The sequence below is a fragment of the Chamaea fasciata genome, unplaced genomic scaffold, assembly GCF_029207755.1.
Source record: "Chamaea fasciata isolate MVZ Bird 193981 ecotype frontalis unplaced genomic scaffold, bChaFas1.0.hap1 SCAF_18, whole genome shotgun sequence".
Taxonomy (NCBI): domain Eukaryota; kingdom Metazoa; phylum Chordata; class Aves; order Passeriformes; family Sylviidae; genus Chamaea; species Chamaea fasciata.
The window spans coordinates 10,809,338-10,835,115 of NW_027094103.1; the positions used below are offsets into that span (position 1 = coordinate 10,809,338).

A 25,778-nucleotide genomic window follows, 5' to 3' on the forward strand; every position below is an offset into this window, starting at 1 on the left:
TTCAGGGTTTGATGTCTCCTGCTGTCCCGAGGGACCCTCCTGGAGCCCCTGCCGAGGACCCCCCCGCTCACCGACACAGCGATCCCCGCGTCTCTCTGCCTCTGCGACCGCCGTTCCCAGGCAACGGCAGCACCGGCAGCACCGGCTGCGCCACCGGCTGCGCCGGGAGAGCGGGGGAACCTCCTCATCCTCACCGGCTGCCAGGAACAGGCAGCGCTGCCCTTCCCCCCCAAAGCAGGGACCCGGAGGAGGGAACATTCAGCCCTTCACCCTGCCCAAGCCTAAATCCCGCTCATGGCTAGGACAAAGTCCCTCTTGGTATCGCCGGAGCCATTCGGGACCGAACCCTCGCCCTGCCCGGGGAATGGGATGAGGGATCTTTACTCGATGTCCTCCACAAGAGTTGTAGGCAGCTCTGCTCCAGTGGCGTCCCCGAGCAGGACAAGTGAAGTGAGAAAAATCACCCCCCAACCTCTGCCAGTCCCCCACGGTCCCCAGCTCTCTGCCAGGACGGCATTTGCACAGGGAATCCACTCCCAGGGCTCACTCCAGGCTCTCACTTCGCCCTTGCAGATAATCAACTCCAAACGCTCCCAGCTGTTGACCTCAGCCTTGCTGTTAAGCTCAAATAATAACAATTTCTAAACTTAATTTGTTTTTCCTTCTGCCCAGAAAGAGCCTCACATCCTGCTGGGAGTGGAAAGGAGATTTGTTATCAGCCCCCATCTTCTCCCTGACCCAGAGAGGCTGCCCCAAATAATGACTTCTATGAGGACAGAGAGAGGCAATACCGAGTTTTATTGTCTTGGGAAACTATTTTGATTTTCAACTGGAAATAAGCTTCAAACAAACCAGTCATTCCCAGAATCCCTTCAAACAGTTTATGCACCTGTCGTGGTACAGGAATGGTATTCCCCAATTTACTGTTCCCACTGAAAACACCCCAGACCACGTGCCACTCACCCATTCCCCCCACTGCTCCTGCAGCAGGATGGAGAGGAGAATGGGAGGCACAAAAAGATAAACCCTGTCCTGGCTGGAACCAGGAAAACACCCCCAAATCAACTCCTGCAAATAAACAAAATTTTTAAAAATTAAAAGAAAATACAGAGAGAAGCCAGATTAGGGAGTGCTTTTATCATGACTAGAGCAACTACTAGAAGTTTCAAAAGTAGAATTACAATGCCTATTCTTTACCTCATTGTGTTAAAATGAGGCACTCCAAAAATCTTTTCAGTATGTTCAGTGACTTTAAAAGTTGTGGCAATATGGGGAAGATGAAGTATCAAACTTGCATATCTCTTGCCTGTCATCTACTATGACAGGCATCAAAAAGTGCTCTAGGACTTTTTAGCACATATTCAGTTATCATTTAATATCATAATATCATTTAGCATGATATTCAGTGAGGAATTCTAAAGGGGAGAAAAAAGGAATGCTCTGTTATCACCAAACAAGAGCATTTCAAGCTCTTTGGAGCGTGTATCATGTGAGATTTGGGTCTCTCTAGAGCCTTATGCTAAATTGACACAAGGTGGAAGAGATGAGAAGCCACATCTTGCAGCTCTGCAGGTTCCTCCTGGCAACCAGTGCAATTGTGAACTGCAGGCAGGCCCTGCTCTGCCAGAACCCTTCAGGCACCAGAAGTCACAGCAACACCACGTAGGGAAGTTTTCAAACCAGATCAGAGTCCAGAAAGCAGGCACAAGCTTCAGCTTTATTGTTCTTCAAGCCACGGTCATCTTTGTAAAGGAATGATATTGCAGCTGAAAAAGAAAAGGGTAGAAGGAAATATTAAATTTCCCTTCTCAAACAGGCACAGAAGACCTGACATGGGATGGATCAGACCCACCACAACCCTCCTCCACTGGCTTCCTCGACCAGACAAACCAGCCACTGAGACCCTTCTCCCTGTGCTCATGTTTGATGGAACTCAACTCCCTGTATCCCTGTGCAGAACCAGCAGCCTCCAGCTCCCCGGTGAGGTCTGTCACAGTGGGCAGTGACACAGCCAGGGCTGGCCCTGCTCAGGAAACGTGCCCTGAGCTGGTGAAAGCCTCTTCCCTTCCAGCAAGTGAAACAGAAACTCACCCCAGGAGGCCCTTCCCAGACCACCGCTTTGGAGTCAGCCCCACGTGCACCCTTCTGCCACCACGGATCACAGTCACACTCAGGGGTCTCTGAAAGAGAAGAAAAAATAAAAAATTAACCAAAATATTTCACTTTTCCATCACAAAGTCAACTCCCATCGTCTGAAACACCAGAAGAACATTAAGCCCAAGGAACTGTTCTGCAGCAGTGCCCATTCCCACTGTTGTGGCTGTAACTGAAAGAAGAGAATGTTTTGTGTGAAGTCATCTCCAGGAGATCTCTCACTTCCACCACCAAGCACTTAATGGTTGTGGCAGCTTCTCTGGCCAGTCCACAAGGGTGGCACAGCAATATGACACTCACAGCAAAGAGCACACACCTCTCAGCTCTTCCATTCCTGAGCAAATTGCTCAGTGCTGTGAGAGAACAAGGCTACAACAGCACAGACTGAATCTGACACTGTTTCTGACACGGAAATGATGATTCCAGAGATCCAAGTTCTACAGGAAAAGCTGTGGCTAACAGAGACAGGCAACAGAATGAAGTCCCAGCAGGAATGAGCTCACCCCCTCGCTGTGCTGCACCACCATGGCGATGTTCTGCAGGTTCTGGAAGTTGTTTGCATTGACAGATCCAAACTCCACAATCTCGTCATCAACTTGAAGTCCCTGAACAGAGATAGAAGAGAGATGAGCATCTGCATTCTCCAAAGACAGGTAATATCACAGGAGCATCACCCTTCACCCAGCCACAGGGAGAGAGAGATGTGCTACACTTCTCACACTCAGGCAAGTGAATATCACTACAGCCACAGGGAGATGGAAGTGTTCATTCCTCTGCCCTGTTTCATGGGAAGAGAAATACTGAGGCTGGACTGGTTAGTGAGGCATTAGGATACAGCTCAGAGAACACCCATCTCACCCCTGCACAGTGACCGCCCCGTTCACAGGACATCCCAACGTGATAAAAAAACCCCAGTGACACCCTAATCAAGCCCCCACTTATTCTCACTTATTAACAAGGGGCAGAGGGAGCCATGAGCTGTGTGGCTCCAGCCACAGCCCTCCCCAGGAGCTGTGCCCAACGCACCGAGACACTGGCGGGAGAGCCCGGGGTGACGGCGTTCACTTTGGCAAAGGCCTGGGGCAGGCTCTGCTGGCTCATGGCCTCGGCCAGGGCCTCCGCCTCATCCCTGGCGTGCTTCTCCTTCTCCCGGGCGTGCAGCTTGTGCAGAGCCTCCTCCACCTGCTTCATCACGGCCTTGTGGTCATTCTGCAAACCTGTGGGTGACACCATGAGCACACAGGGAGCTGGAAAGGCTCCCCACGAAGGGCTCTCAGCCCCTGCTCCCCTCTGCAGCCACACACAGGCTCTGATCTCAGCAAGAACCTCTGCTCCATCTGCTGGGGCCTGGTGCCAGCCCGGCAGATGTTTATCAGTAAAACTCAGACACGGAGAAAACCACCCGATGAATTTTGGTAAACATGCAAAGGCCAAAGGGCTGGGAGGCCCATGATCCCTTAGAACTCAGTGAGCAGCCTAAGTCTTCTTTCCATTAAGTCACCTGCTGTTACATATGAAGAGAAAAACCCATCCTCAAAGTCAGGGCATTGGGAAAGCCCGGGGATGAAATAAATGCCAAGCTGTTTCCTACCCGAATTTTATCCTACAAACAGCACAGAAAAGCTTTGTTGTGTTTCACAGATCCCAAATGGCTCCGCAGCAGTGGCAGAATTTCAGTGCCGCTGCAGCAACACGTGGACAAAAACATTTTACTGACTCAGCCCAGGCGGCAGCTCCGAGCACCGAGCAGAACCACTGGGAAACAGCGCAGCCCTGGGCTCCGGTTCTGGGGAATTACAACAAGCGACATGGGCGTTTCAGAGAACTGAGCGGTGTCCCCGCTGTCACGCGGTGCCCGGCCCCGGGCAGAGGCCGCGTTTCCCCCGCACATCCCGGTTTCGCTGGCTCATCCCGCGGGCTGGGGGCGCGGCCCGGCCCCGGGAAGGGCCCCCCGCCCGGCTCCCGTTCCCCGCTCACAGATGATGTTGTGCCGGGCGGTGCGCACTTGGTACAGGTCGATGTCGGCGCGGGGGAAGCCCTCGGCGTCCACCAGCGGCTCGTGCATCCCGACGCCCTTTTGCTGTGAGGGAAGAGGCGGCGGTTGGGAGGGGGCCGGGCCCGCGGGCCCGCACGGCGCCCCCCGGCCCGGCTCGGCCCTGCCCGGGCACTGACCCCCTCCAGCAGCTCGTAGCAGGCCTTGATCTGCGCCTCGATCTCGTCCTTGCGCCGCACCAGCTGCTGGACATCGCTGACGGTGACGGGGCGGCCCCCGGCGGGCTCCGCCATGGCCGCGGCCGGACGGGAGCCGGGACGGGCGCCGGGCGGGGCCGGGGCGGGCGCGGGGCGGGGCCGGGGCGGCCACGCCCGGGGCGGGGAAAGGGGCGGGGCCACTGCCGGGGGCGGGGCCAGCGGGGACCGTGCTGGGTGACACAGCGGCGACACAGCGGCGGCAATAACGGGGTGACACAGCTGCGTCACTGCCACTGCGGCACACTGCTGTGGCGCTGGCACGGGGCGGCACAGCGATGTCACCGTCACTGGGTCAAACGGCTGTGGTGGTGCCGTGGCGTGCCTGTGATGGTGGCATGGAGTGGCACAGCGGTGTCACCATCACTGAGCGACACAGCCGTGGTGTACGATGTTATGACCCTGTGGCTGCTGCTGGCCCCTCTCCAGTCTGTGTCCCTGCACACTTGCCGGGTGCTGCATGGCACCCATGTCCCAGGGAGTGTGGCAGCAGGGGACAGCCCCACCACGAGATCCTCAGCCCTGTCCTCCGTGCCACTGGCACCCACCCAGGCCCCCTGTGTTCGTCCTCTCTGGCCTTGCTGGCGGCTCCGGCTTCCCAGCACTCCCAGTCAGGTGGAGTTTGTGCACTGGTGTCTCCCCGGCAGGACCATCTCTTGCCCCCTCCTCCTGCTGTCACATGTTTTGGGGTCCCTGCAGCGCTGGGCTCACCAGGGCTAGAGGTGCCAGACACCACCACACACCCAGCTGGGCTCTGCAGGCCGTCCTGGCTCAGTGCTGGCCAGGATGACACGTCCCCTCGCAGGGAGAGGTGAATGTCCCCAGGGGCAGCGGGCGGACCGGGGGATGTGCTGCCCAAATTGCGTCACCCCGCTGTGACCCCGGCACACACGGGGCAGGGATTTGGCCAGCAGGGTCAGCAAGGTCCCAACGCTCCGCAGAGCCCCGTGTGCTGCACACCCACCCCCAGCACCCTCCACATCCCTGGGTTGGTGGGGGGAGAAGGTGGGGCCGAGGAGGAGCCTCCCCGTCCCGCCGTTATATTGGAAGCCCTCCCGCTCTCGCGCTCTCTTTGCTTGTCACGTCGCCAGGTCACAGAAATGGTGAGGGGCAGCAGCTAGGAATTAGTTCAAACATCCGTGGCTCCATGGCATGGGGACGCTTTGGGAGATTTAAGCCGCTCTCCTTGAATGTGGATTTTCCAGTGAGGGTGCTGGAAGTGGCGCAGCAGAGCTGTTCCTCGCAGCCTGACCTTTGGATTCAGCTCCCTGGGGGCTGCTGCACCTGCCTGTCCCGCTAATGTCTCTCTTTTCTCATTCTCTTTCAGACGTCCTACACAGACAAGGGAGAAAAGGTAAGAGTCATGTCGTGCCCCTCTGCCTGGTGTGAAATGTCGGTCATGTTAGTGCAAATTAGATCAATTCCTTGCTTACCTTGTGAAATCAGAAATAAAACTGCTCTGGCTGGGCCATGCAGGATCTTTGTTGTAAATTACTGTTAGTCATTGAAATTTCTGTTTTGTGAGGAGAGTGACAAACAGGAGATGATGGGTATTTCCCAGGGAAACCGAGCCTTAAGCAGAACCTTCATTCCATGCAACATTTATTTCCAAATGCTGCATTTTTTTGCCACTTTTTTCACTTTTAAAGTGTTTCCAGTGCTGGGTGCCCTGTGCCAGGCTGGGCAGTGATGGGAACAGAGTGAAGGGAGATCTGTCCTGGCGCTGGTGGTTGTGTAAGAGCTTTTGTGGAAGAATTAATCTTTAACAGAGCAAGGTTTGCAGGCGGGCAGCCCACTGGGACAGCCACTTGTGGGGAGCGCTGGGAGAACTGGGGCCATGGCTGTGGACACAGGCAAACTGGGGCTTTGTACCTTCCAACCTGCAGTTCAGGATCCTCTGGGACTTGACTGTAAAGCATTTTGGAAAATCACCATTTGGGGGCTGTTCCACTCAGTTAATTCAGGTGCATTTGCAGGAGATGTATTTTCAGGGTCACAGCTGCCGCTTCCCCCTGCTCTGGCGCGGAGCAGTGCTGCAGGAAAGGCAGCAGCAGCAGCTTTCAGCCCTGTTTTCCCTTCCTTTTAGCCCCAACGAGGCCGCTTCATCCATTTCCACTCCATCACCTTCTGGGTCGGCAATGCCAAGCAGGTGAGAGGCTGCGGCCACCAGACACGTGTGCCAGGGGACACTTGTGCCAGGGGACAGCTGTGCCAGGGGACAGCTGTGCCAGGGGACACCTCCCACGCTGGGACAGGCTGGGCTCCAGGCACTGGCTGCCAGGGGGGTGTTGGTTCATCCTCCCAGCCCCTGGGCCGGGGATGTGCCGCTGTCCCAAAGCCTGGCCCTGGTGGCCTTGGTGGCCTTGGTGGCCCTTGCGCAAGGCCAGGGGCGGCTGCCAGGGTCGTGTGCAGGGATGTGGGACGTGAACCAGCACACATGGCTGGGCTCAGCCATGGCCACTGGCCTGCAGACCTGCGTGGGCTCCTGGAACCTATTCTCCATCCCTTGCCCTGGGTGGCTTAAACATGCCCCATGCTTCACACCTGAGCTGCTTCTCACCCAGCCTTGCAGAACAGGGGTCACACAGAAATGTTTCCTGCTCCACGGCAGCCCTCGCAAAAAGTTCTGGAGGCAGCACTTCCCACTGAATTTGGGCTTTTTCCTCAATCCCAGCCCTTTCTTGGCTCTCTTTGTTCCCCCTGGGCTGCTGGAGGAGGCAGAGAAGCTGCTGCTTGTTCTCACACACACACACAGACACACACACAGGGCAAGTGTGACTTGCACCTGCCATGGTGGCTGTTCTCCATGGCCTGTGGGCCACCAGCACTGCAGCTTCAACCAGAGGGACTCTTCCCTGCCCACAGGCTGCATCCTACTACTGCAACAAGCTGGGGTTCGAGGAGCTGGCATACCGGGGGCTGGAGACCGGCAGCAGGGAGGTGGTGTCACATGTTGTCAAGCAGGACAAGGTAAGGGAGCCCCTGACAGAGGTGCCACTGCCAGGGCAGGGAAAGGTGAGGTGGTGTCAAACCCACCATGAAAACCACCACCTGTGGCTCCATCCTCACCTGTCCTCCTCTTCCCCGGCAGATTGTGTTTGTTTTCTCATCTGCACTGAACCCAGGGAATGAGGGTAGGTGTCCTTGGGGGGCATGGAGTGGGAAATGGCCCTGGCAGAGAGAAGCAGTTCTGCTCATGCCTGTGGCTGTTCCTGCTCTGGGCAGAGATGGGGGAGCACCTGGTGAAGCACGGTGATGGGGTGAAGGACGTCGCCTTCGAAGTGGAGGACTGTGACTTCATCGTGCAGGTGGGCAGCCCCTCCACCCCCTCCCACACAGCCCCCCAAAACGGTGGGGGGAGGCAGGAGGCTGGGGACGCCTCCCCCTGGCCCAGGGGAGCTGTGGCAGGACAGGATCTCTCTCCTTCTGCCCAGAAAGCCAAGGAGCGCGGTGCTGTGGTGGTGAAGGAGCCGTGGGTGGAGCAGGACAAATTTGGGAAGGTGAAGTTTGCAGTGATCCAGACGGTGAGTGGCAGGGCGGGGCAGGGCAGGGCGATGGAGCTGGCTGCACCTGGGAGGCCCCCACATATACAAAGTCACAACACAACCACTTTCCCCCCTCACAGTACGGTGACACCACCCACACCTTGATAGAAAAGCTCAACTACAAGGGCCTGTTCCTCCCTGGGTACCACCCACCCCTCTTCAAGGACCCCCTGCTGCCCAAGCTGTGAGTACTTCCCGGAGGGTCCTGCCTGCCTCTCTGCCATCGTGTTCTGGTGGGATATCCCCCAAGAAGCTGGACAGGTCCCCACTCTCTTGCCCTGGGGCCCCCCCAGCTGTGGGGCACCCCTGAGGCTGGCTGAGACCCTTGGCTTTCCCTCAACAGACCAAGCACCAAGCTCAGCTTTGTTGACCACGTTGTGGGGAACCAGCCTGACCTCCACATGGTCCCGGTGGCAGACTGGTAAGAATGGGAAGAGCTGGTGGGAGGTGGGATGAAGCAGCAGCACAGCTCTGCTGGTCTCACCACTTCTGACAGGGGTGGCTAGGGCTGATGAAGCCAGAGCTGAGCTTGTGGGGATGGAGCAAGGGCTTGATTGTGCCCCTTGGGACCTGCGCAGGTACCAGAAGAACCTGCTCTTCCACCGCTTCTGGTCAGTGGATGACAAGCAGCTGCACACGGAGTTCAGTGCCCTGCGCTCCATCGTGGTCACCAACTACGAGGAGACTATTAAAATGCCCATCAATGAGCCAGCACCCGGCAAGAAGAAATCCCAGATCCAGGTGAGTGGACGCTGGTGGTTTATCCCTGTAGCTGCCTCCACTTCTAGAGGGGGCTTGGTGAAGGAAAAGGGACCAAGGGCCAGTGATTTGGGGTCAGAGCAGACCTGCTGTGCTGGAGTGGCTGCTAGAAAGCAATCCTGGCTCTGCCTTGGGTCTGACAAACGCCGGGGGAGCTGCTGGGCAGAGCCAGTTTACCCCGACCTCATCAACAGTGTCTTTGTCATTCCACAGTGCCCCTGGGCTGATCTTGCCTGCTTATTTTTAAGCCCACACCCATCCCTTCACAGCTATAGCTGTGCTGTCACTACCATGGTGACATCTATTCCCTGTAGGAATATATTGATTACTACGGAGGGGCTGGAGTCCAGCACATCGCACTGAACACCCCCGACATCATCACAGCGGTGAGTGCAGCCCTGGGACCCCCTGCCCTGGTCCCCCTGCCCTGGGCCCCCTGCCCTGGACCCCCTGCCCTGGGCCCCCTGCCCTGGACCCCCTGCCCTGGACCCCCCTGCCCTGGGACCCCCTGCCCTGGGCCCCCTGCCCTGGGCCCCCTGCCCTGGATCCCCTGCCCTGGGACCCCCTGCCCTGGGACCCCCTGCCCTGGCCCCCTGCCCTGGGACCCCCTGCCCTGGGCCCCCTGCCCTGGGCCCCCTGCCCTGGGCCCCCCTGCCCTGAACCCCCCTGCCCTGGCCCCCCTGCCCTGGGCCCCCTGCCCTGGACCCCCTGCCCTGGGACCCCCTGCCCTGGGACCCCCTGCCCTGGCCCCCTGCCCTGGGACCCCCTGCCCTGGGCCCCCTGCCCTGGGCCCCCTGCCCTGGGCCCCCCTGCCCGGGACCCCCCTGTCCCAGCTCTGGGCACTGTGCTCGTCACAGGGTGGACCATGACCCTGTCAGGGTACAAGGACACAGAGCCAAGGGGCTTTGTGGCCAGGTTGTTTTACAACCAGGATTAACTGCCCGGGGAGTCACTGCAAAGGGACCTGCCTGCACCTGGGAGCTGCCTGTCCCCCCAGGTTAAAGCAGTTGGGGTCTGCAGGGCCCTTGGTGGCACCTCTGTCCTTGCGGGGTGCCTGGAGGGACTCAGGCAGCCCAGGCTGAGCCCCACAGCCCATCACCCACCTCCAACTGGGGCAGGTCTGCGCTGAGCCCAGCTGCTGCTGAGCACTCGGGTCTGGGCTCCTCTCCAGACCAAAGGGCCTCCAGAGGTATCAGGTCGGAGCAGGACACATGATCCTTGCACAGCTCTCTGCAGTGCCCGGGGTGGGCATCTTGGGCCTGCCCATCCCTGGTGCCAAAGTGAAATGATGGGGCAGCTGCTCATGCTTGGCGTTGGCCGAAGCCACAGGAAAGCACCCGTGTCCTGACACTGCCCACCCCAGGAAACGCTCCTGGAACAAACCCCTCCCCAGCTGAGCCCTGCTGGGTCTCCCCTGCCTTGCAGATCACCAACCTGAAGCAGCGGGGCGTGCAGTTCATGGATGTGCCCTCCAGCTACTACCAGGTGCTGCGGGAGAGGCTCAAAACTGCCAAAATCAAAGTGAAGGAGAACATTGACAAGCTGGCGGTGAGTCAGAGAGGGCCAAGGCCTGCCCAGGGCTGGAGCAGCTCCCCAAAGTGCTTTGCAGGGATGTGACACAGAGAGCCTCACTTGCTCCTCTGTGGGTCTTCGAGCCGTCACCTCATTTCTTTTCTCCAGGAGCTGAAAATCCTGGTGGATTTCGATGAAAAAGGCTACCTGCTCCAGATCTTCACCAAACCAGTTCAGGACAGACCCACGGTCTTTCTGGAGGTGATCCAGAGGCACAACCACCAGGTTGGTTTGAAGATGTCCCACTGATCCTGGCCATGAGCCCTCAGGGCCACCAAGCCCCTGGTGTGTAACGTTGCCATCTCTGCAGGGCTTCGGTGCCGGGAACTTCAAGTCTCTGTTTGAAGCCATAGAAACGGATCAGGATGCCAGAGGAAACCTGACTATCCTGGAGCCCAGCGGGGAGACCAAGAGGATGTAGAGGATGGCAGGAAGTGCTGCCCTCACCCCTAAGGAGCTGAATCCCAAAGGAACTGGGAAACACCCAGTGTTTTGGTAAATAGCCCAGACTTGAGTGCCACAAACCCAGGGAAGCCCCTGCCAAGCTGGACAATGCAAAAGGGCCCAACACCTCTCCCAGCCCAGCCCTGGCGCTGCCCTTTGGTGACTTCCTGGGAGATGGGGCGTGGGAAATAGCAAACACACTCTCAAAAAGCAGCTTAATCTGATCCAGACCACGGAATTCTTAACAAAGGGCAGATTTAAGGCATGTGCCAAAGACATGGAGCTACAGAGGAAGACAGAAGAAACAACTGGGAGCGCTCAAATTTAGTCTATCCAAAGTTTTAATTTTAGCTACACGGGAAGCTGCGAAAGCACGGAGGCGTTTGCCTCTCTGCGCATCTCCTTTTGTAAGATTTTGGTTTAATTGCTTTTAGACTCAATCCTGAATTTGAATTTGCTGAGAATAAACATGGTTTTAGGGTAGCTCTAACACTCTGGAATGAGAATTAATTGTATTTACATATTTCAGCCTTCCCAAGGCAACAGAGTCTTGCTGTAATACCTGTAAATTCCTGCATTAATGGTGGCTTGGAGTTTCTCCCATATTTCAAGCAGTAATTGCTGGCCTTGGCAGCAATTCCTTGGCTCAGATCCTGGCTGCATGTGCAAAGTCCCCTCTGGGTGTTGCTCTGGTGTTGTCCCTGTCCTTTGCACAAGGAATTCCTCCCCAACACAATAAATCCCTTTTCTGACACGGCCTGGGGAGTCCCTGTGTTCCCGGGGGCAGCAGATCCAGCATTCCCTGTCACACCCCTCAGCCCAGCTGCTGGAGGACGCCCTGGGGTCTCCCCACTGTTGCACAGCCCCCCTGTTCCCAGTTTCCCAGCATGGGAGCTCTCAGAGCCCGAGCCCCTGCTGAGCCCTCAGCTCCGCAGCCCCTCCTGGCTGAGCCCCCGGGGTGTGGCTGTCCTGCAGCCCTGTCCTGTGCTCACCTGAGGAATGCAGGAGCTGAGCTGTGAAGTCACCTGCAGCCTCTGTCTTGTCTCTTCCACCTCCTCCTCCATCAGCCATCCCACTTGTCCCTGCTCCAGGTATTTCCTTTTAAATAAAAGCTCAGAGAGGCCACCCTGACCCCCCCCCAGCCCCTCAGCAGCAGCCCCCCCAGCTCCCCCTCCTCCGGATCCCAGGGAGCACAACTAATCCGGATTTCACACAATCACAGAATATCCTGGAAGGGACCCACAGGGATCACCCAAGTCCAACAACTCCCGGCCGTTTGAATGATTTGAAAAGAAAGCAAGCAAAGAGCCTCTGGCCACAACGGCCTCACACATCACTGACACCTCACCTGGTGGTTAAGGGCTTCTGCCTCCATAAAGTTAAAAAGAAATAAATAAAAGAAAGGATATGAACTCAGAGCAATCCAGGGCAGAAGCTGGAGGAGCAGGGATCCCTCACCTGCAGAGGCTGGACATGTTTGGGACTCCTGGTTCAGTGCCAGGAGAGCTCTGCTTCAGCTCCCCAGGGCTGTCAAGACTGTTAATGCTGACATTTCTTAAAGTTTATAGACTAGAACCACTCCCATATTTCTTTCATGCAATATAAAGTTGCTTAAATTCATCTCCTGCTCAACAAAATTAGTATTTTCGGAAAACTGTGCTGAAAATCAGTTCTTCACACTGTTCTTGTTCTGCATCTGCCTCCTTGAGCTCACTCAGCTCCCAGCACAGGTCTAAGAGCAAAAAGTTGCCCCGGTAATATATTAAGCACAACATAATTTTTCTGTAAGAAAAGTCAGTATATTTATGGTTTGCTTTATAAAAGTTACTATAATACAATGGTACATAGTATTCAATTCACAAAAATATGAACAAATATATACAGCATGACACATCCACAACAAAAACACTTTCTTCAAAACAAGATACATACTGGTGACAGATTCTATATGCACAAAACATCCCTAAATTTATAAATTTGCTTAACGAAAGAAAAAGCAGAAATCTTAAATCTTCAAAGCATTGTTGGGTCGTTTGTTTTTTTTTTAAAGGAACTTAGGAAAAAAAAAAAAAGATTTTTTAATTTATTGCAAAACATTTGACCTGCCTACTTTTAAAGGAGGCCCTTGATTTCCACAGTGGGAATTAAAACCAGAAAACTGCAAGAATTGGGAGCTGGGTGTTCTTCCACTTCGCTTCAAAACTGCCCCATGGTTTTAGAGTGTCCTTCTTGATGTGTTTCTTTTTCCTTGGACAAATCCTACAGTGGCAATTAAGGAGGAAACTCATAAAAACAAAACAAATATTAAACTGAAAAAAATCCAGTTGCAAATTCGCTTAAATACATTTTAGGGTGTCTATTAGACTGTACACATTTCCTCGCTTGAAATAAATAGATTTTGCACATTAGGTTTCAGACTGAGGGAGGGGGGAGAAAGAAGAAGCCTTGACTTGGCAATTTTTTGTCTTCAGTTTCTTAATGCTTCTAATTTCATCTATTTATTTGACAAAAAACCCCCCGTATTTATACAGAATTTACATTATACAAAGCTTGACACAAGCTGTAAATGCCACCAGCTCCTTTGCTATACTCAGTCCTTCTTCCTCCCCATCTTGACATGATTTAGAGCTGGAATCTGTTTAAAAAGAACTCCAAATTACAATAGTCACTTTTAATAAACTATTTACATGCTCTTGAAGTACAAAGAAATCAGCAAAAAAATTTCAACATGTTTCTACAAGAAACAGTGTTTGAAGAGAAGATTCTTGAGTTCGCCTATGTACAGAAGATGCATTTTTTTTATACTTCAAAATCCTTTTTGTCCTTAATTTTTTTTTTTTTATTTTGTACAGAAATGCACTGAAATGATCCCTGAAAAAGGTCACAAAAACCAGAACTGAAACTACTGTGTAATTTGTTGGAGTTTAAGATGACGGTTGTTCTTTCTTTCCTTGTAGAAATGAGCTGCTCTATACAATATAAATAACTGCAGGATGAGCCCCATCCCCCCCAGACCACTCTGGGACCAGCCTGGGACTGCAGAGAGGTGTGAACCGCATGGATCCTGTGGATGCCAGGACAGAGGCACCTGCACCCTGACCTCCCACAGCTGCAAACTCAAGGTTTAAATCCTATTTCTCTAATTTTGCTCTGTTCTCTTGGATCGTTCCTCCCAGCCTGACGGAATTTTGCAGGGAGCGCTGTAAATGTCTCTCTCTATTTTTTGTCTTAGGCTCAAATTGAAGTGACAATAAATTTGGGGATGGGCTCCCTGTGAGCAGCACGTGCTGGTGAGGTTCCTCTGTCACTGTTTCCACGGGGTGCCAGGGAGCCTGTGCTGAATGTGAACCACAAAGCTCCTGCCCTCCTCTCATCCCATCCCGTGCCAAGTGCAAGGCAAAGGATTTGAGGCACCTCCAAACCATCTCTGTGGCTGCAGGGCACCCCCTGGGCTGGCAGGGACAGGGCACCCATGGAAACCACTGCACCAGACTTGGGAGTCCTCACCATAAAATGATTTGTTTGGGGGTCAGGCAGCTTCCCAGTCCAAGACAAAATATCTCCCAGGAAGGACTCTGCCAGCCAAGATTTATGGGGAAAAAAGAGAAGCCTCAGGTTTGGGTTTGAGACCAGACTAACATGATTTGTAGAAGTGCTGTGGCTTCAACAGCTTTGTTTCTTCCTGGGGAACTGCTGAGAGATCAGCTCTTCTAAAAACTCACATTATTTGTCCGGGATCCTAAAAGGGGCTGAATTACAAGCAGTTTCAGAAGTACCCAAGTGATTTAGGTGCTCATGGTCTTTGGCACCCAAATCCCTTTGGTGCTCCTGAAAACACACGGTGAAGGACCTGAAGGTGACAGTGACCTTCCTCCCCACCTTCCTCAGCAAGGATTAAGGCAAACTGCAGGGGCTGATCCCATCCAGAGCACACAGATATGCTGGGAAACACAGAACTGCCAGCAGGTTCTCAGGGCTGGGCCATTTGGGGTGTCCTCACCCCCACAAATCCACCCTTAATGCACTGGTTTGATGGAGCACAGAGGGAGAAGCCCGAGGACAGGAGCTCCAGTTCTGACACACAGGAAACTTCGGTGCATTTCCAAAGCCTTGAAAGCCAAAGGCCAGGCTGTGGAGATGCCAACACACTGAATCTCATTCAGAAAAACAACAACTCAACTGAGCAGCTGGTTTAACTCCCAAATGTCATCGGTGAAGTTCCAACCAACATTCAGTGACAGAAACTTGTGCTTCTCAAAATTTTAGGTTCTGGGTCACCAACACCAAGTTGCTGGAGAGATTTATGAAGAATGGGGGGGAAAAAACAGAACTGAACTGAAACAAAAGCAGAGATGGACCACGGATTGTCCAATCTCAGAGCCAATTTGCTCGCCCTCAGGCAGAAACACGGGTGGAATTAAGGCAGCTTGTAGCAGTCTGTGTGTTCCTGCTCTCTCAGGCCTTTTGTCTGGACAAGAAATTCAGAGGCAGAGGCCCAACCTACATTACAAGCTCCACGCTGCGGCGCAGGCTTGGCAATTCCATGGAAAAGCTGAAAAAAACTTTCAGGAACCTCTTTTGCAAGGTTGTCACCTCTGCTCATGGAGGTTTGGAAAGAATACAACACAGCTTTGCAATTTGCTCTGCGGGGAGAAGGTGTTTAGTTATGCAGATAATCTTCCCGTTTCATAATGACATTGCAACTTCCCCTTACAAGCCAATTAAAAAGGGTTTACTATGACTAATCTCTACTTTTAAAGCAGGAGAAATTCAACGTAAATTGAAAAATTGATCCTGTCTATACCTGAACGGTGGCGTAACGTTTCCAGATCTCATCCAAAGAAGTTTTTTGGGGTTTTTTTTTGGGGGTTTGGTCCCATTTTTAAATGGAACCTCTTGAAGAACTGCAACCTTCACCTCAGCACATCTACAAGGACAGAATATATTGAGAAATAATTTTAAAACATGCCTACCAAATTCAGATGCTGTAGATGGGAGGGACAGAATTGCTCTCAGGGACACTTTTACCATGATTTTCTGGAGGGATGGGACCACCCCAGGCCAAGTTACTGAGTAACAGAGGGAGGAGAGTGGCAGGGCACAGCTTGCTCCTATCACAGGAGGCATCTCCCGCATCCAAGGACAGAGCAAATACTCCACGTAAAACACTGGAAGGGCAGGGAAATGCAGATGAAAGTGAGAAAAAATGAATACAAGTCACACATCAGCCTGTTTCCCATCCACAGGAAGAAAATCCTGCTACAAACATGGGCCGCAGTCTTTGCTTGCAAGCAGGGCAGGATTTCTACAGCACAAAGAGGGGCTGCTGAGCTGTCCACTTCATCTCAGCCTCTCCTGCAAGCAAGACAAGCCCATCTCTAAGGAATGGGCATCCCCAAAGGCCACAGGATGCTACAGCTGCACAGCTGACTCCATTTCCTCCTAGTGACTGAAGTATCCAAGGATTTCTCACGTGCAGCTGCAGAGGTTTTGATCCCCCATGGACCAGCATGGCATAGAAAATGAGAGGAGAGCCCAAGGAGGGGAGCTGAGGTCTGGCTGAGCTGACTCTGCCCCGGGGTCTGGCTGAGGGGCCTTGCTCAGGCTCATCCCTAAGGAAAAGGCAGGACAGTTCAGCTCTAGTCTCACTGTGGACACATCTCCACACACACACACACCCCCAAGCACACACACACACACTCATTCACACGCCCTCAAGCCTCTGGCTTGCTCTGTAACATCAACCTTACATTTATTTACAGCTTACTCTGAGAAATCTGTGCAATTTCAGCCAATCAAGCTCCCAACAAACCCTATATATGGCATTTTCAGTCTCTGCTTCACATTTAAACGTTGAATGTCTTTTTCAACCAACGAAAACTGATGAGAAAAAGGTAGCAGCATTTATGAAAAGATGAAGGTTTGTAAGAACAATTAAAAAAAAAAAAAAGGTACCATTATCCCATTACGGAGCATTACTGCAGGGACTGAACAGAGAAGCTAGTGTTTGGATAGACCATGCCACAAAAGGTAGCCACCTTTTTGTGTGCGTGTTGGATGTGAAAAGGAAAAAGCACCTGAAACATGGCAAGTCCTCGTAAGCGTGTGCGCTTTTTGCTTTCACTCATGATCCTGGCAGAAGTGCGAAACTTGCTCGGTTTTCTTCTCTTTTAACTCCTTTTTTTTTTTTTTTTTTTTTTTTTTGGTAAGTATTTTTTTTTTTTTGCTTTTGAATTTTTTTTTCTTCCTTTTTTCTGTTGTTGTTGTTTTTTTTTTTCCTCTTTTTTTGGCAAAGTGCAACCACACCTGGTTACCACAGTTTTGACATGGCCGAAGGTGCAAGTGTGACGAGAAACCTTGAGTTCAGTTCAGGGTTCCCCTGCAGTTCTCAGAGCCACAGAGACACGGGATTTTTACGTCCTCAATGGGAAACTTGTAGTCGTAGGTAATTTCCTCATTCACATTGATGTGCTGCTTGGAGTAGATAACGATCTTCTTTTGAGACTCCACCGTGATCACTTTAGCATAACAATTTGGCTGCAAGGGTGACAGAACAGGTGATGAGGTAGGTTCCCCAGGGCCATGGCTTCCCAGCCTCCACAGTTATTTCAAGATGAAATAAAACAGGGCAGTCCTTTCCCAAGAAAACCCTGGCCATGCTTCCAGAACCTGGACTCCGGGCAAGCCTAGGGAGGGAGGCATGAAGCCAGAAAACAGGGCAACCTTCCTTGTGCTGCTCCAAAATATCCACATTCTGGTCATTTGTGAAGCAAAAGAGCCTGGATGATGCTCCATCAAATTTGTCACAGGTTAAGAGAAGCTCAATGCTTAACAATTTGGCCAGACAGGCAAGTCTGAGTGCAGACTGCAGCACAGAGCTGAGGGGGAAACAGCAGGGAATGTCTTCCCATGAGGACACCAGTAGACAACTGCTCCCAGAGCCGAAATTCGGTATGTTTTAAGGAAATATTTGTTAGATTTGCTTGCTCAGTGTCCATCAGGGTCCCCTAAGACAGTCAGGAGGGCTCTTGAGTGCACTCAGTCTCCCTGCATGTTTCATTTCTCAGGTCTCTCCCACCTCTTTACACTACTTTAGACCCTGCTCTGATCTGCCGTGGCTCATTAACATTTAATCACAACTCTGCCACCCCCTGCCACTTCTGAGCACCCCAATCAGGGCTGGCAGGGACTCCCCGGGTCTGTCACATGCCAGGGAACAATGACAGGAGAGAACATGATACTCACGTTGCAGCTGTGGTTGATAAACCTGGCGAAGTTCCCGCACTTGGTGGCATCGATGATGGTGTCGTGGTCGACTCTGAACATGTAACTGCTGCCGATGCCTTCGTCCTCGTATCGCTTCTCTCGCATGTCGGCAATGACCTGCAGAAGCCCCGGGCAGGTTCAGGCCACTCTGCACAACTGACCTGTGAGCAGCCACCTGCACAAGGCTCTCCTGGGCTCTGCCTGTGCCGGGCCATGGGGGTTTATATGATCCCCACCACCCCAAGAGAGCACACACCTAACGAAACACACAAGTTGAGGATGGGCTTCTTAAGGAGCATTCTCCTGAGTTCTCAGTTTCCATGGATTGTTGAAACTGCCACCCTTGTACCTCCAAACCATATGCCCACCTCTGGCCAGCCCACAGAGCTGATGCCTCCAACCCTCACTGTCATACTCAAGGGCTTTTTCCAGGGCTGATTTTTGCTCAGGTTTCACCCACAGCTTACCTGCCTGATGTTCTGACCCACGTACTCAATCACCATCTCATCAGCTGCAATGGGCTCCATAGCAAAAAGGCCCCAGTCGTGAATGTGGCTCTTGCAGAATTTTAGTTTTTTCTTCCGGAACTGCACGAAGGAAACACCCCAAAACCCCAACCCTGAATTAGCCACAGCACAGAATGGGAAAGGATGTCTCTGGGGCCAGAATCTGCAGCAGGGGGTGACCCACCTTGAGCTGGTTGAACTTGAGCAGGTCACTGTCACAGCTACCAGTGAAGGAGGAGAGGAGCCTGCGCTGCTCTGATCGCCTCTCGGAACCAGCCCGGGTGGAAGCGTGAGGTTGGGCAGGGATGCTCATACCCTGAGGGGACAAATGGGTGATCAAAGCTGACCCAACACTCTGCAGGCTCCCTGTGAGCAGCTCCTCGTGCTACAACACATCACCACAGAACACCTGACATCAAACATTAACACCTCCCACACAACCCCAGGACAATCAGCGAGACACAGCAGCTTCCTCTCCCTCCTCGCCAAAAGGCAGGAAGCACCTACTGTGTGTGACAGCGACAAACCAAATCCCGTTCACACCCGGCACTGTGGGCTCCTCACCTGTGTGTCAGCTGGAGGCTCCTCTGCAAAAGCTCGGCTATTGTTGAGGTATTTGAGTTTGTCCTTCTTATCAATTTTGTAATAGCCTTCGCTTCGTGCACAGCCCGTCACGTGCTCCCGCATCCCGTCATCCCGCTTCTTCTTCTTGGGGGTAGAAAAGCTGGTAGGTGGCAAGAAGTTAAGGAGGAACACAGCCAGAGGTGGGTATCAGACTAAACTTGCTACAGTTGCATGGAGCTAACACCAGGAGCCTGGAAAATCAGGAAGGTTTTGTGGGGTTGCAAAAAGAAACATTACTACCAAGACACTGCTCAGCCCAAAGGCTGCTCCCACCAGCCTTGGGAAATCAGCTCCTTCAGACACACAAACCTGCAGGTTTGAAGGCACCTCCAGGGCTTTGGCTCCTGGAAGGACAGTGGAGCTGTACTGCTGCCAGCTCACCCCACAAACACAGCCATGAAGGCTAAAAACAACTGAGACTGACCCAAAAATGCTCCCTGGGAGGAAAAACATATCCTTGACACCAGAAAACTGAAGCAGAGGGATCGTAAAAACCAAGAGGTGACGGCCTCAAAACGGGAGTGCTGAGGGTTTGCTGCAAAGCAGGAGAGCCTGCAGGTACTTCAACACTTGTCATGCCGTGTGGCACACAATGAACTCAAGGTGGTTTTGAAGAGGCTTAAAAAATGAGCGTAATTTTGCTGTTACAATATAATCCTTATCAAGAGGGAAACATTTCTTTTCACTATGGGTTTTGTTAGCTTTCACTGACTGTTTTAGGTGGTTTGGGCTTTTTCAGTTTTGCTTTCCTGTCTTGCAGGAAGCAAGGGATGAAGATATCTGAACTTCACACAATCTTTAGCAACACAAAAGGTGGTGTGTTTGTCTTCTTCAACATATAAACCTGTACATCCTTCCTGAAAACAGTACTGGAGAGTTCTGAGGTTTTTAGAACCTAAAAGAGTCTTTTAGGCTCTGCTCTGGAGATCACTACTAGTGGCTGCACACACACAGAGCCCTGACGTGCCACTTAGAAACCACTGATTTTATCAGCATTTCAAACTCAAAGCAAGTTAAAGCTGCTAGAACCACTAACTCCTTGTTTTGGGCACAGATGGTGAGATTATTTTTACAGCAAGTTTTAGCTCCAAGTGAAAGCTCTGTATGTGCAGACTAGAAATTCCACAGGCAAGCTGGAGGCAAAGTCTGGTTACATGCAGACAGAAGCTTCTCAAACTAGGAAGGAAACCTCCCCAGAAGAGGTGCCTACAGACTGTCCCTGCACTTCCAGACTGAACGTGCAGCAAGAACAGCCACCTCTGCAGTATTTTTGTATTGCAGCTTCAGAGAATGAAACAGCCTAAAATTCCCTGCTCTCCCTGCTCCTCCCACCACCCTCTCGTGCATCTCACACGTGCTGCCAACACCGTGACAAAGGATATAAGGATGGAAAACCCACAGGGTGTCATTGAGCCAGTCCATACCATTGTCCTGCTGTAACAAGCGGTCGTAGGTGATACACATGAATTTGATATCCTCCTCGTCTATGCCGCCGTTCCAGATGTCGTACAGGATGGTCATCTCCTCAAACTCGGACCGCGGCCTGAACTGCGGCCGCGGCGGGGAATACTCGGGGGAGGGAATCACTGGCAGCTCCTCAGATGTTTTCTTCTGCCTTCGCCACTGTCTCTTGGGTTTTGCAAGAGCTTCTTCTTCCTTCAAGTCCTCGTTCCACTGGTTCTCCAGCTCCTTGAATGGCAGTTTCTCCGCAACTGTCTCAGCTGCTATTTTCTCATGGAAACCGTCATTCCTGAAGTCCAGGGTGACGGCTTCAGGGTCTTTCAGTCCGTAGTAGGCATCAGGATGTCCACTCAACAGCTCTTTGCCCACAGTTCCTTCCACCAAGGCCACTGGCATGGGAGGAGGCTCTATGGTTTTGTCCGAGTACACATCCAGCGAGAGGACAGAAGGCGGGGACCGCCTCGGCCGACCCGGCCTCCTTTTGGGAAGAACAGAAGGTGGTGGTGGGGGAGGAAGGAGAGAAGCCCCAGGGGGTACTTCTGGGGACAGCAAACCGGGTTTTGCTTCTGCCTTGCATTCCTCGATGGGCATTCTTCCATCTCCATGCATGCAAGGCAGGGCTGCTACAGGTATCGGCTCATCAGGTGGCAAACCCATGTCCATGTGGAAATCTGCTTGCGGGGGGCTGGCAAAGGGGATAGGGGAAGGAACACTGTTCATGCTGATCGTAAGGGAAGCACCAAGAGGCTCTTTAAAGGTTTTCTCTTCTAGCTCATCCTCTGGCTGTTTCTTGCCAGGCAGAAGGCAAGGAATGGTAGCACCAGCCTCTGGGAAAGTAGGCGTGAAATTGAAATCTCTCCCAGGAGTCCGAGGAATGCCACTGTTAATGCCAGGAGATTGGGATGGGTAGGAAAAGGGGCTCCCTGGGACTTGAGGGGAACTGAGGGTCAAGCTGCTGCCTGTAAGGGGAGCATCACTTCCTGGCGTGGCCGGAACAGTGTCCGTGCTCTGTGACTTTGCGAGGGGGTGCGAAGACTTGGCCAAAATGTCCCGCCCGGGAGTCCTAGGAATCTCGTCTTCCACGGACGTTTTGGTCACCATTAATTGTTCAGGGAACTTTTCTGGAGGGACTAAGGATTCTTCCTTGCCGGGAGTGGATGGCAAGGGAAGCATGGAGGATGGCACCTTGTGGGCTGGCAGCAGCAGAGTCTCAGTCTCCGAGTGGACCGTCACCTCCCGTCCAGGCGTGCGCGGCAGCCGCTCGTCCTCCTCCGCTGCCGACGGCGGCTTTGCTTTAACTCGGGCTTCCAAGCTGCTCTCCTCAGACTTGCCAAAGAAGCTGCTTTTGTTGTGCAGAGGTTCTCCAAAGACTCCCACCGGAGCAGAGATACAGAGAGCTGCCTCCTCGTCTTGAGATTCAGGCTTTGGACCTTCCTGTACCTCTGGCTCCAGCATGGAAGTGGGTTCGGAGTCTTCCTCTGAAAGGGGAACAGAGAGGAGAATCAGGAGCTTTGTCTCCACTTGGTTACTTGCCACTTGCTAGTAAAGACATGTTTAAGACGCCACAATTAAAGAACAGCTCAATTCCACTGGGAGGCTTTAAAACTCCAGTGCTTTACATTTTGGAGGCACAGAGTGTGGAGTAATTAGACACTACCACACGCTTTCCTAATGGACCATAAAAAACCCGCACTATTAATTTGAGGATTAGCTACGACACAGACAAGAACGAAGGTTTCTCTGCTTTCAAAAGCCCTGACAACCTTTTGTACAGACATTAAAGGAGTGAGCAGATTGTGGGGCGAGGACTTTGGAGGAGAGCTGTCAGAGCCCAGAGCTGTCACCTTTTCTAATGTGGGAACTAAACTAATTGCAGGCCAAGGAGCACCCTCAGCTCTCCAAGGGGGGAGTGGTGAAGGGAATAGCAGAACACTCCTGAAAAACACATGAAGGAAAGGGGAAGCCCTTGTAATGGATGAAGAGACACTCAGATGGTATCAATGAAGCAATTTATATGCTGCTCTCCCTGCAGCAGCCTCATTTGTCTGGAGTTTATTTACCCACTTAGGGCCAGGTCCAAAAGGAATCAACGGCGAATCTTGTTAGGCAGCTCAAAATAACATTTTCAAGTGGGAGAACGAAAGGAGGTGAAAATGCCTGGAGAGTAGGAAGGGAAGCATTCCCCATTTGTGCTGAACAAACCAGGGCTGCTGGAGAAGGGTTTGAGCCCTGCAGCTTCTGTATGACTGAGCTGGGCTGCTCCAGAACAGTGCTGCAGTTTGAGTTTGCTCCCACAGCTTACCTGGAAAGCTCCTTACACATGACAAGTTGCCCAAATGCAGGCGTCTCCAAACTTATGTTCTCTCGGCACACTGACCTGTTCTAGAAAGGACTTGTGCCAAAACCAGTTCCTCTTTGCCCTGCCCAGTTTAACATTTTACCTCTTTGTGACTTTCAGATTTTGAAGCAGGCAAAGAAAGATGCTCTGTGCAGGGATTGGATTTCCAGCTCTCCAAGTGGCAAAACACTGCCCACTCCTCAGACACCAGTGCTGCCCAAGGCTCCACAGCAGGCCCTGCTAGATATGCCCTCCCCGTTGGCTCCAGTTTTAACTTTTAGATTTCTCCCAGGTGCCAAACTACTCCATCTTTCTGCATCTCACTCCTGTTCCAGTAAAAGGTTTCCAATTTCCTTGTGTTAAATACAACTCGGTACTGATTGAAGACAATTTCCTTCTTCCAGAAAACTGGAAAGCATCACCCATTTAAAAGGAGTAGGTGACAAAAAACCCCACAAATAATACTAGGAACCGTACACAACTCTGAGACTCCATTCACCTGCCCCATACAGCTTCCCTGTCACATACTGCTTGATATGAAAACCAAAAAGAGCCAGTAGTGACATTCCTGTTCTGTTTCAGCAGCCATGGCTTTTCTATCTTGAGCTTCAGCCACCACACCACCCGATCAGTCACCCTCAGATGATGACAACTGTTCAGTTCCTGCAGGACTCCAACTAAACTGGCCCAGGATAAGATTCTGGATACAGTAACCACAGTATTTTTAGTAGCAGATGGCTCATGTAAAGCTCCTTACTAGGAAGGAAAGTTCAGCACAGACCTCTTTCCCTGTACAGATAATCCCTAGCCTAGAGTCAAGACTGGAAGAAGAAAGAGAACAAGGGAAACACAAACCCATACATATTGGACACTGGGAGAAAATTTACTTGGAAAAGTGGTAACAAAATTCCAAAGCACATGGAAGGGCATACCTGGCCTACAGATGGGAGAGAGTGCAAGCTTTGTCTCCTGGTCTCTCTCCATAACCAAGTGTTTCAGAGTTTCAGCAGCAATAGAAGCCCCGGGGACTTGGCCACTCTCACTTTCCCCTGCCTTGATTTCTTCACAGCCTTCATCTTTCACTGCCAAAGCTGGCTCGGCAAGTCCCAAGCCTGTTGCATCCATGTAGTCATCCACAGGATACAGGTCCAAAATAGTCTCCCTCTCATCATCAGGAAGCTCAAGAGCAGCAGGTTCGTTCTCTGGCTCAGCAACCATGGCTTCTCTGCCTTGATCTTCAGCCACCTCTTCCTCCTCTTCCTCCTCCTCATCTTCATCATCATCCTCCTCCTCCTCCTCATCTTCATCATCCGAGTCTGAACTTGACTCGAATTCAGAGGAGTCCTCACTTTCATCAGATGATTCAACTTCAGCCTTGGAAGACGAGGGACTTGCTGCATCTACAAGAACAAACTGCCATTAGTTCTGCTTTCTGCCTTTATTAAAAAAAAAAAAGGGGCAAATATCCCTTCTGTTGTGAAAGTGTGGAAACAGCATCAACAGCAGCAGGTGGGTTTGAAGGAGTGGCCTCCCAATTTATTTAAGTAACGGAAGTAACAAAATCAGCCCACAAAGGCAGAAGGGAGACCATAGCTGACCCACAGGCAACGCTTGCTGCTTCCACTGGAGCTGCTTACCCTCCTCGGAGTCCTGCTCCTCCTCCTTGTCGCTTGTGTCTATGCCTGTCTCCTCCTCATCATCCTCATCCTCGTCTTCCTCGTCATCTTCATCCTCATCATCTTCATCCTCCTCATCCTCCTCTTCCTCCTTTGCAAGAAAGCATTGCCAAAAATGAACAGTGCTTGAGCCTGTGACCTGGCTGTCAGTGCAGTAACCACCAGGGATTCTCAAGGAGGCTGCCAGAGAACCTGAAGAGGGAGTGACCTGACAGAGGTTCTGCAAGGACAGACCCCACCAGGAGCACTCGTCTCCTAGAAAAGGGAGCTTTGGCCTTTGGCATTACCAGGCCCCCTTTTAATGACAGACAGCACTGAAACTGCAGTCACACACCAACACACCTTTCCAGGTGCTGCTTTCACCAAGCCTCCCTCTTCTTCCTGCTCTTCTTCCTTCTCTGAGGAGGACTCTTCCTCTTTCCCTGATGTCTCATCTCCCTCTTCTCCCTCGCTGTCAAGCTCCAAGGGCCTTGCTGGTCGCCGTCGCAGCCCCACTGCCTCTGCATCCTTCTTTGACAGCTCAGATGTTGTATCAGAAGCATCCCTGTCCCTCTCCGACTCTAAGGAGAGAAAGCAACAGAAACTCCCATCAAATACCTCGGAAAGGACAGAGAGAGTTGACTACATAGGGAAACATTTTCTTTGGGAAGGTTGAAGTTAGGAGCGATGTGCCCATGTGGTGGGAGTGTCCCCAGGCTTACAGGGACTTGCTGATGTCACTGTGAACAGAGCTGATGGCAAAACGTGGGTGGCCAAAGCTGACACTCCCTAGGCAGAGCAGACAGGAGACATGGCATGACTGAGGTCAGGACAGGTAACCTGAATTTAATGCTTTTTTGTTCCATTTTTTGGCTTCAAAACCACTTGTTAATCTGAATCGACTTCAATGTGAAGCCATGTGCAAAACAAAGGGTATTCAAAGCTTTGTCTCCTCTTTACTCTTCCCTGGTTATAGGAAATAATGTTAAGATATTTTCAATCAGATTTTTCTGGTGAGTAAGTTTGGTTTCTTCCTCAAATCAAATGCAGCGCAAACTGTTATGTGCTTCCTCCCACCGCGTCCCAGCGAGCTGTGAGCACACCCCAAACAGCCCAGGAACCCATCTGAGCCCCTTCTGCTGGGGCCCAGCACAGCAAAAATAGGTTATGAGCTATTCTTAAAATGTGGGTCTTCAACTTCCCACCA

At 52.2% G+C, this 25,778-nt stretch overlaps 3 protein-coding genes across 4 annotated transcripts in view; 1 reads left to right on the forward strand and 2 right to left on the reverse strand.

Annotated features, from left to right (window-relative positions):
- Nucleotides 1-780: 780 nt before the first annotated feature.
- PSMD9 (proteasome 26S subunit, non-ATPase 9) lies at nt 781-4,471 on the reverse strand. The gene is made up of 6 exons (XM_066199867.1): nt 4,327-4,471; nt 4,132-4,234; nt 3,181-3,371; nt 2,658-2,759; nt 2,092-2,180; nt 781-1,766 (listed from the first exon to the last, which is right to left on the reverse strand). Exons 1-6 carry the CDS (start codon nt 4,438-4,440, stop codon nt 1,739-1,741), a joined length of 627 nt encoding a protein of 208 aa, XP_066055964.1. The 5' UTR covers nt 4,441-4,471; the 3' UTR covers nt 781-1,738.
- A 723-nt stretch (nt 4,472-5,194) lies between these two features.
- HPD (4-hydroxyphenylpyruvate dioxygenase) lies at nt 5,195-11,211 on the forward strand. The gene is made up of 14 exons (XM_066199892.1): nt 5,195-5,504; nt 5,729-5,755; nt 6,488-6,550; nt 7,267-7,371; nt 7,493-7,535; nt 7,627-7,709; nt 7,836-7,925; nt 8,027-8,130; nt 8,290-8,367; nt 8,525-8,687; nt 9,020-9,091; nt 10,131-10,253; nt 10,386-10,502; nt 10,588-11,211. Exons 1-14 carry the CDS (start codon nt 5,217-5,219, stop codon nt 10,696-10,698), a joined length of 1,467 nt encoding a protein of 488 aa, XP_066055989.1. The 5' UTR covers nt 5,195-5,216; the 3' UTR covers nt 10,699-11,211.
- Nucleotides 11,212-12,498: 1,287 nt separating this feature from the next.
- Nucleotides 12,499-25,778, reverse strand: part of SETD1B (SET domain containing 1B, histone lysine methyltransferase) — a 47,770-nt gene continuing 34,490 nt past the window's right edge. Inside the window, exons 10-18 of one of the 2 annotated variants that reach the window (XM_066200103.1) lie at nt 24,935-25,152; nt 24,554-24,683; nt 23,849-24,316; nt 20,500-22,056; nt 19,058-19,224; nt 18,678-18,809; nt 18,455-18,574; nt 17,967-18,104; nt 12,499-17,258 (exon numbers count right to left, since the gene is read on the reverse strand). In XM_066200103.1, the coding sequence (XP_066056200.1) occupies nt 17,085-17,258; nt 17,967-18,104; nt 18,455-18,574; nt 18,678-18,809; nt 19,058-19,224; nt 20,500-22,056; nt 23,849-24,316; nt 24,554-24,683; nt 24,935-25,152 (3,104 nt within the window). In that variant the 3' untranslated portion in view covers nt 12,499-17,084. Of the gene's footprint in view, nt 17,259-17,966; nt 18,105-18,454; nt 18,575-18,677; nt 18,810-19,057; nt 19,309-20,499; nt 22,057-23,848; nt 24,317-24,553; nt 24,684-24,934; nt 25,153-25,778 lie in introns of those variants that run through there. The other variant, XM_066200102.1, reaches the window with a different exon arrangement.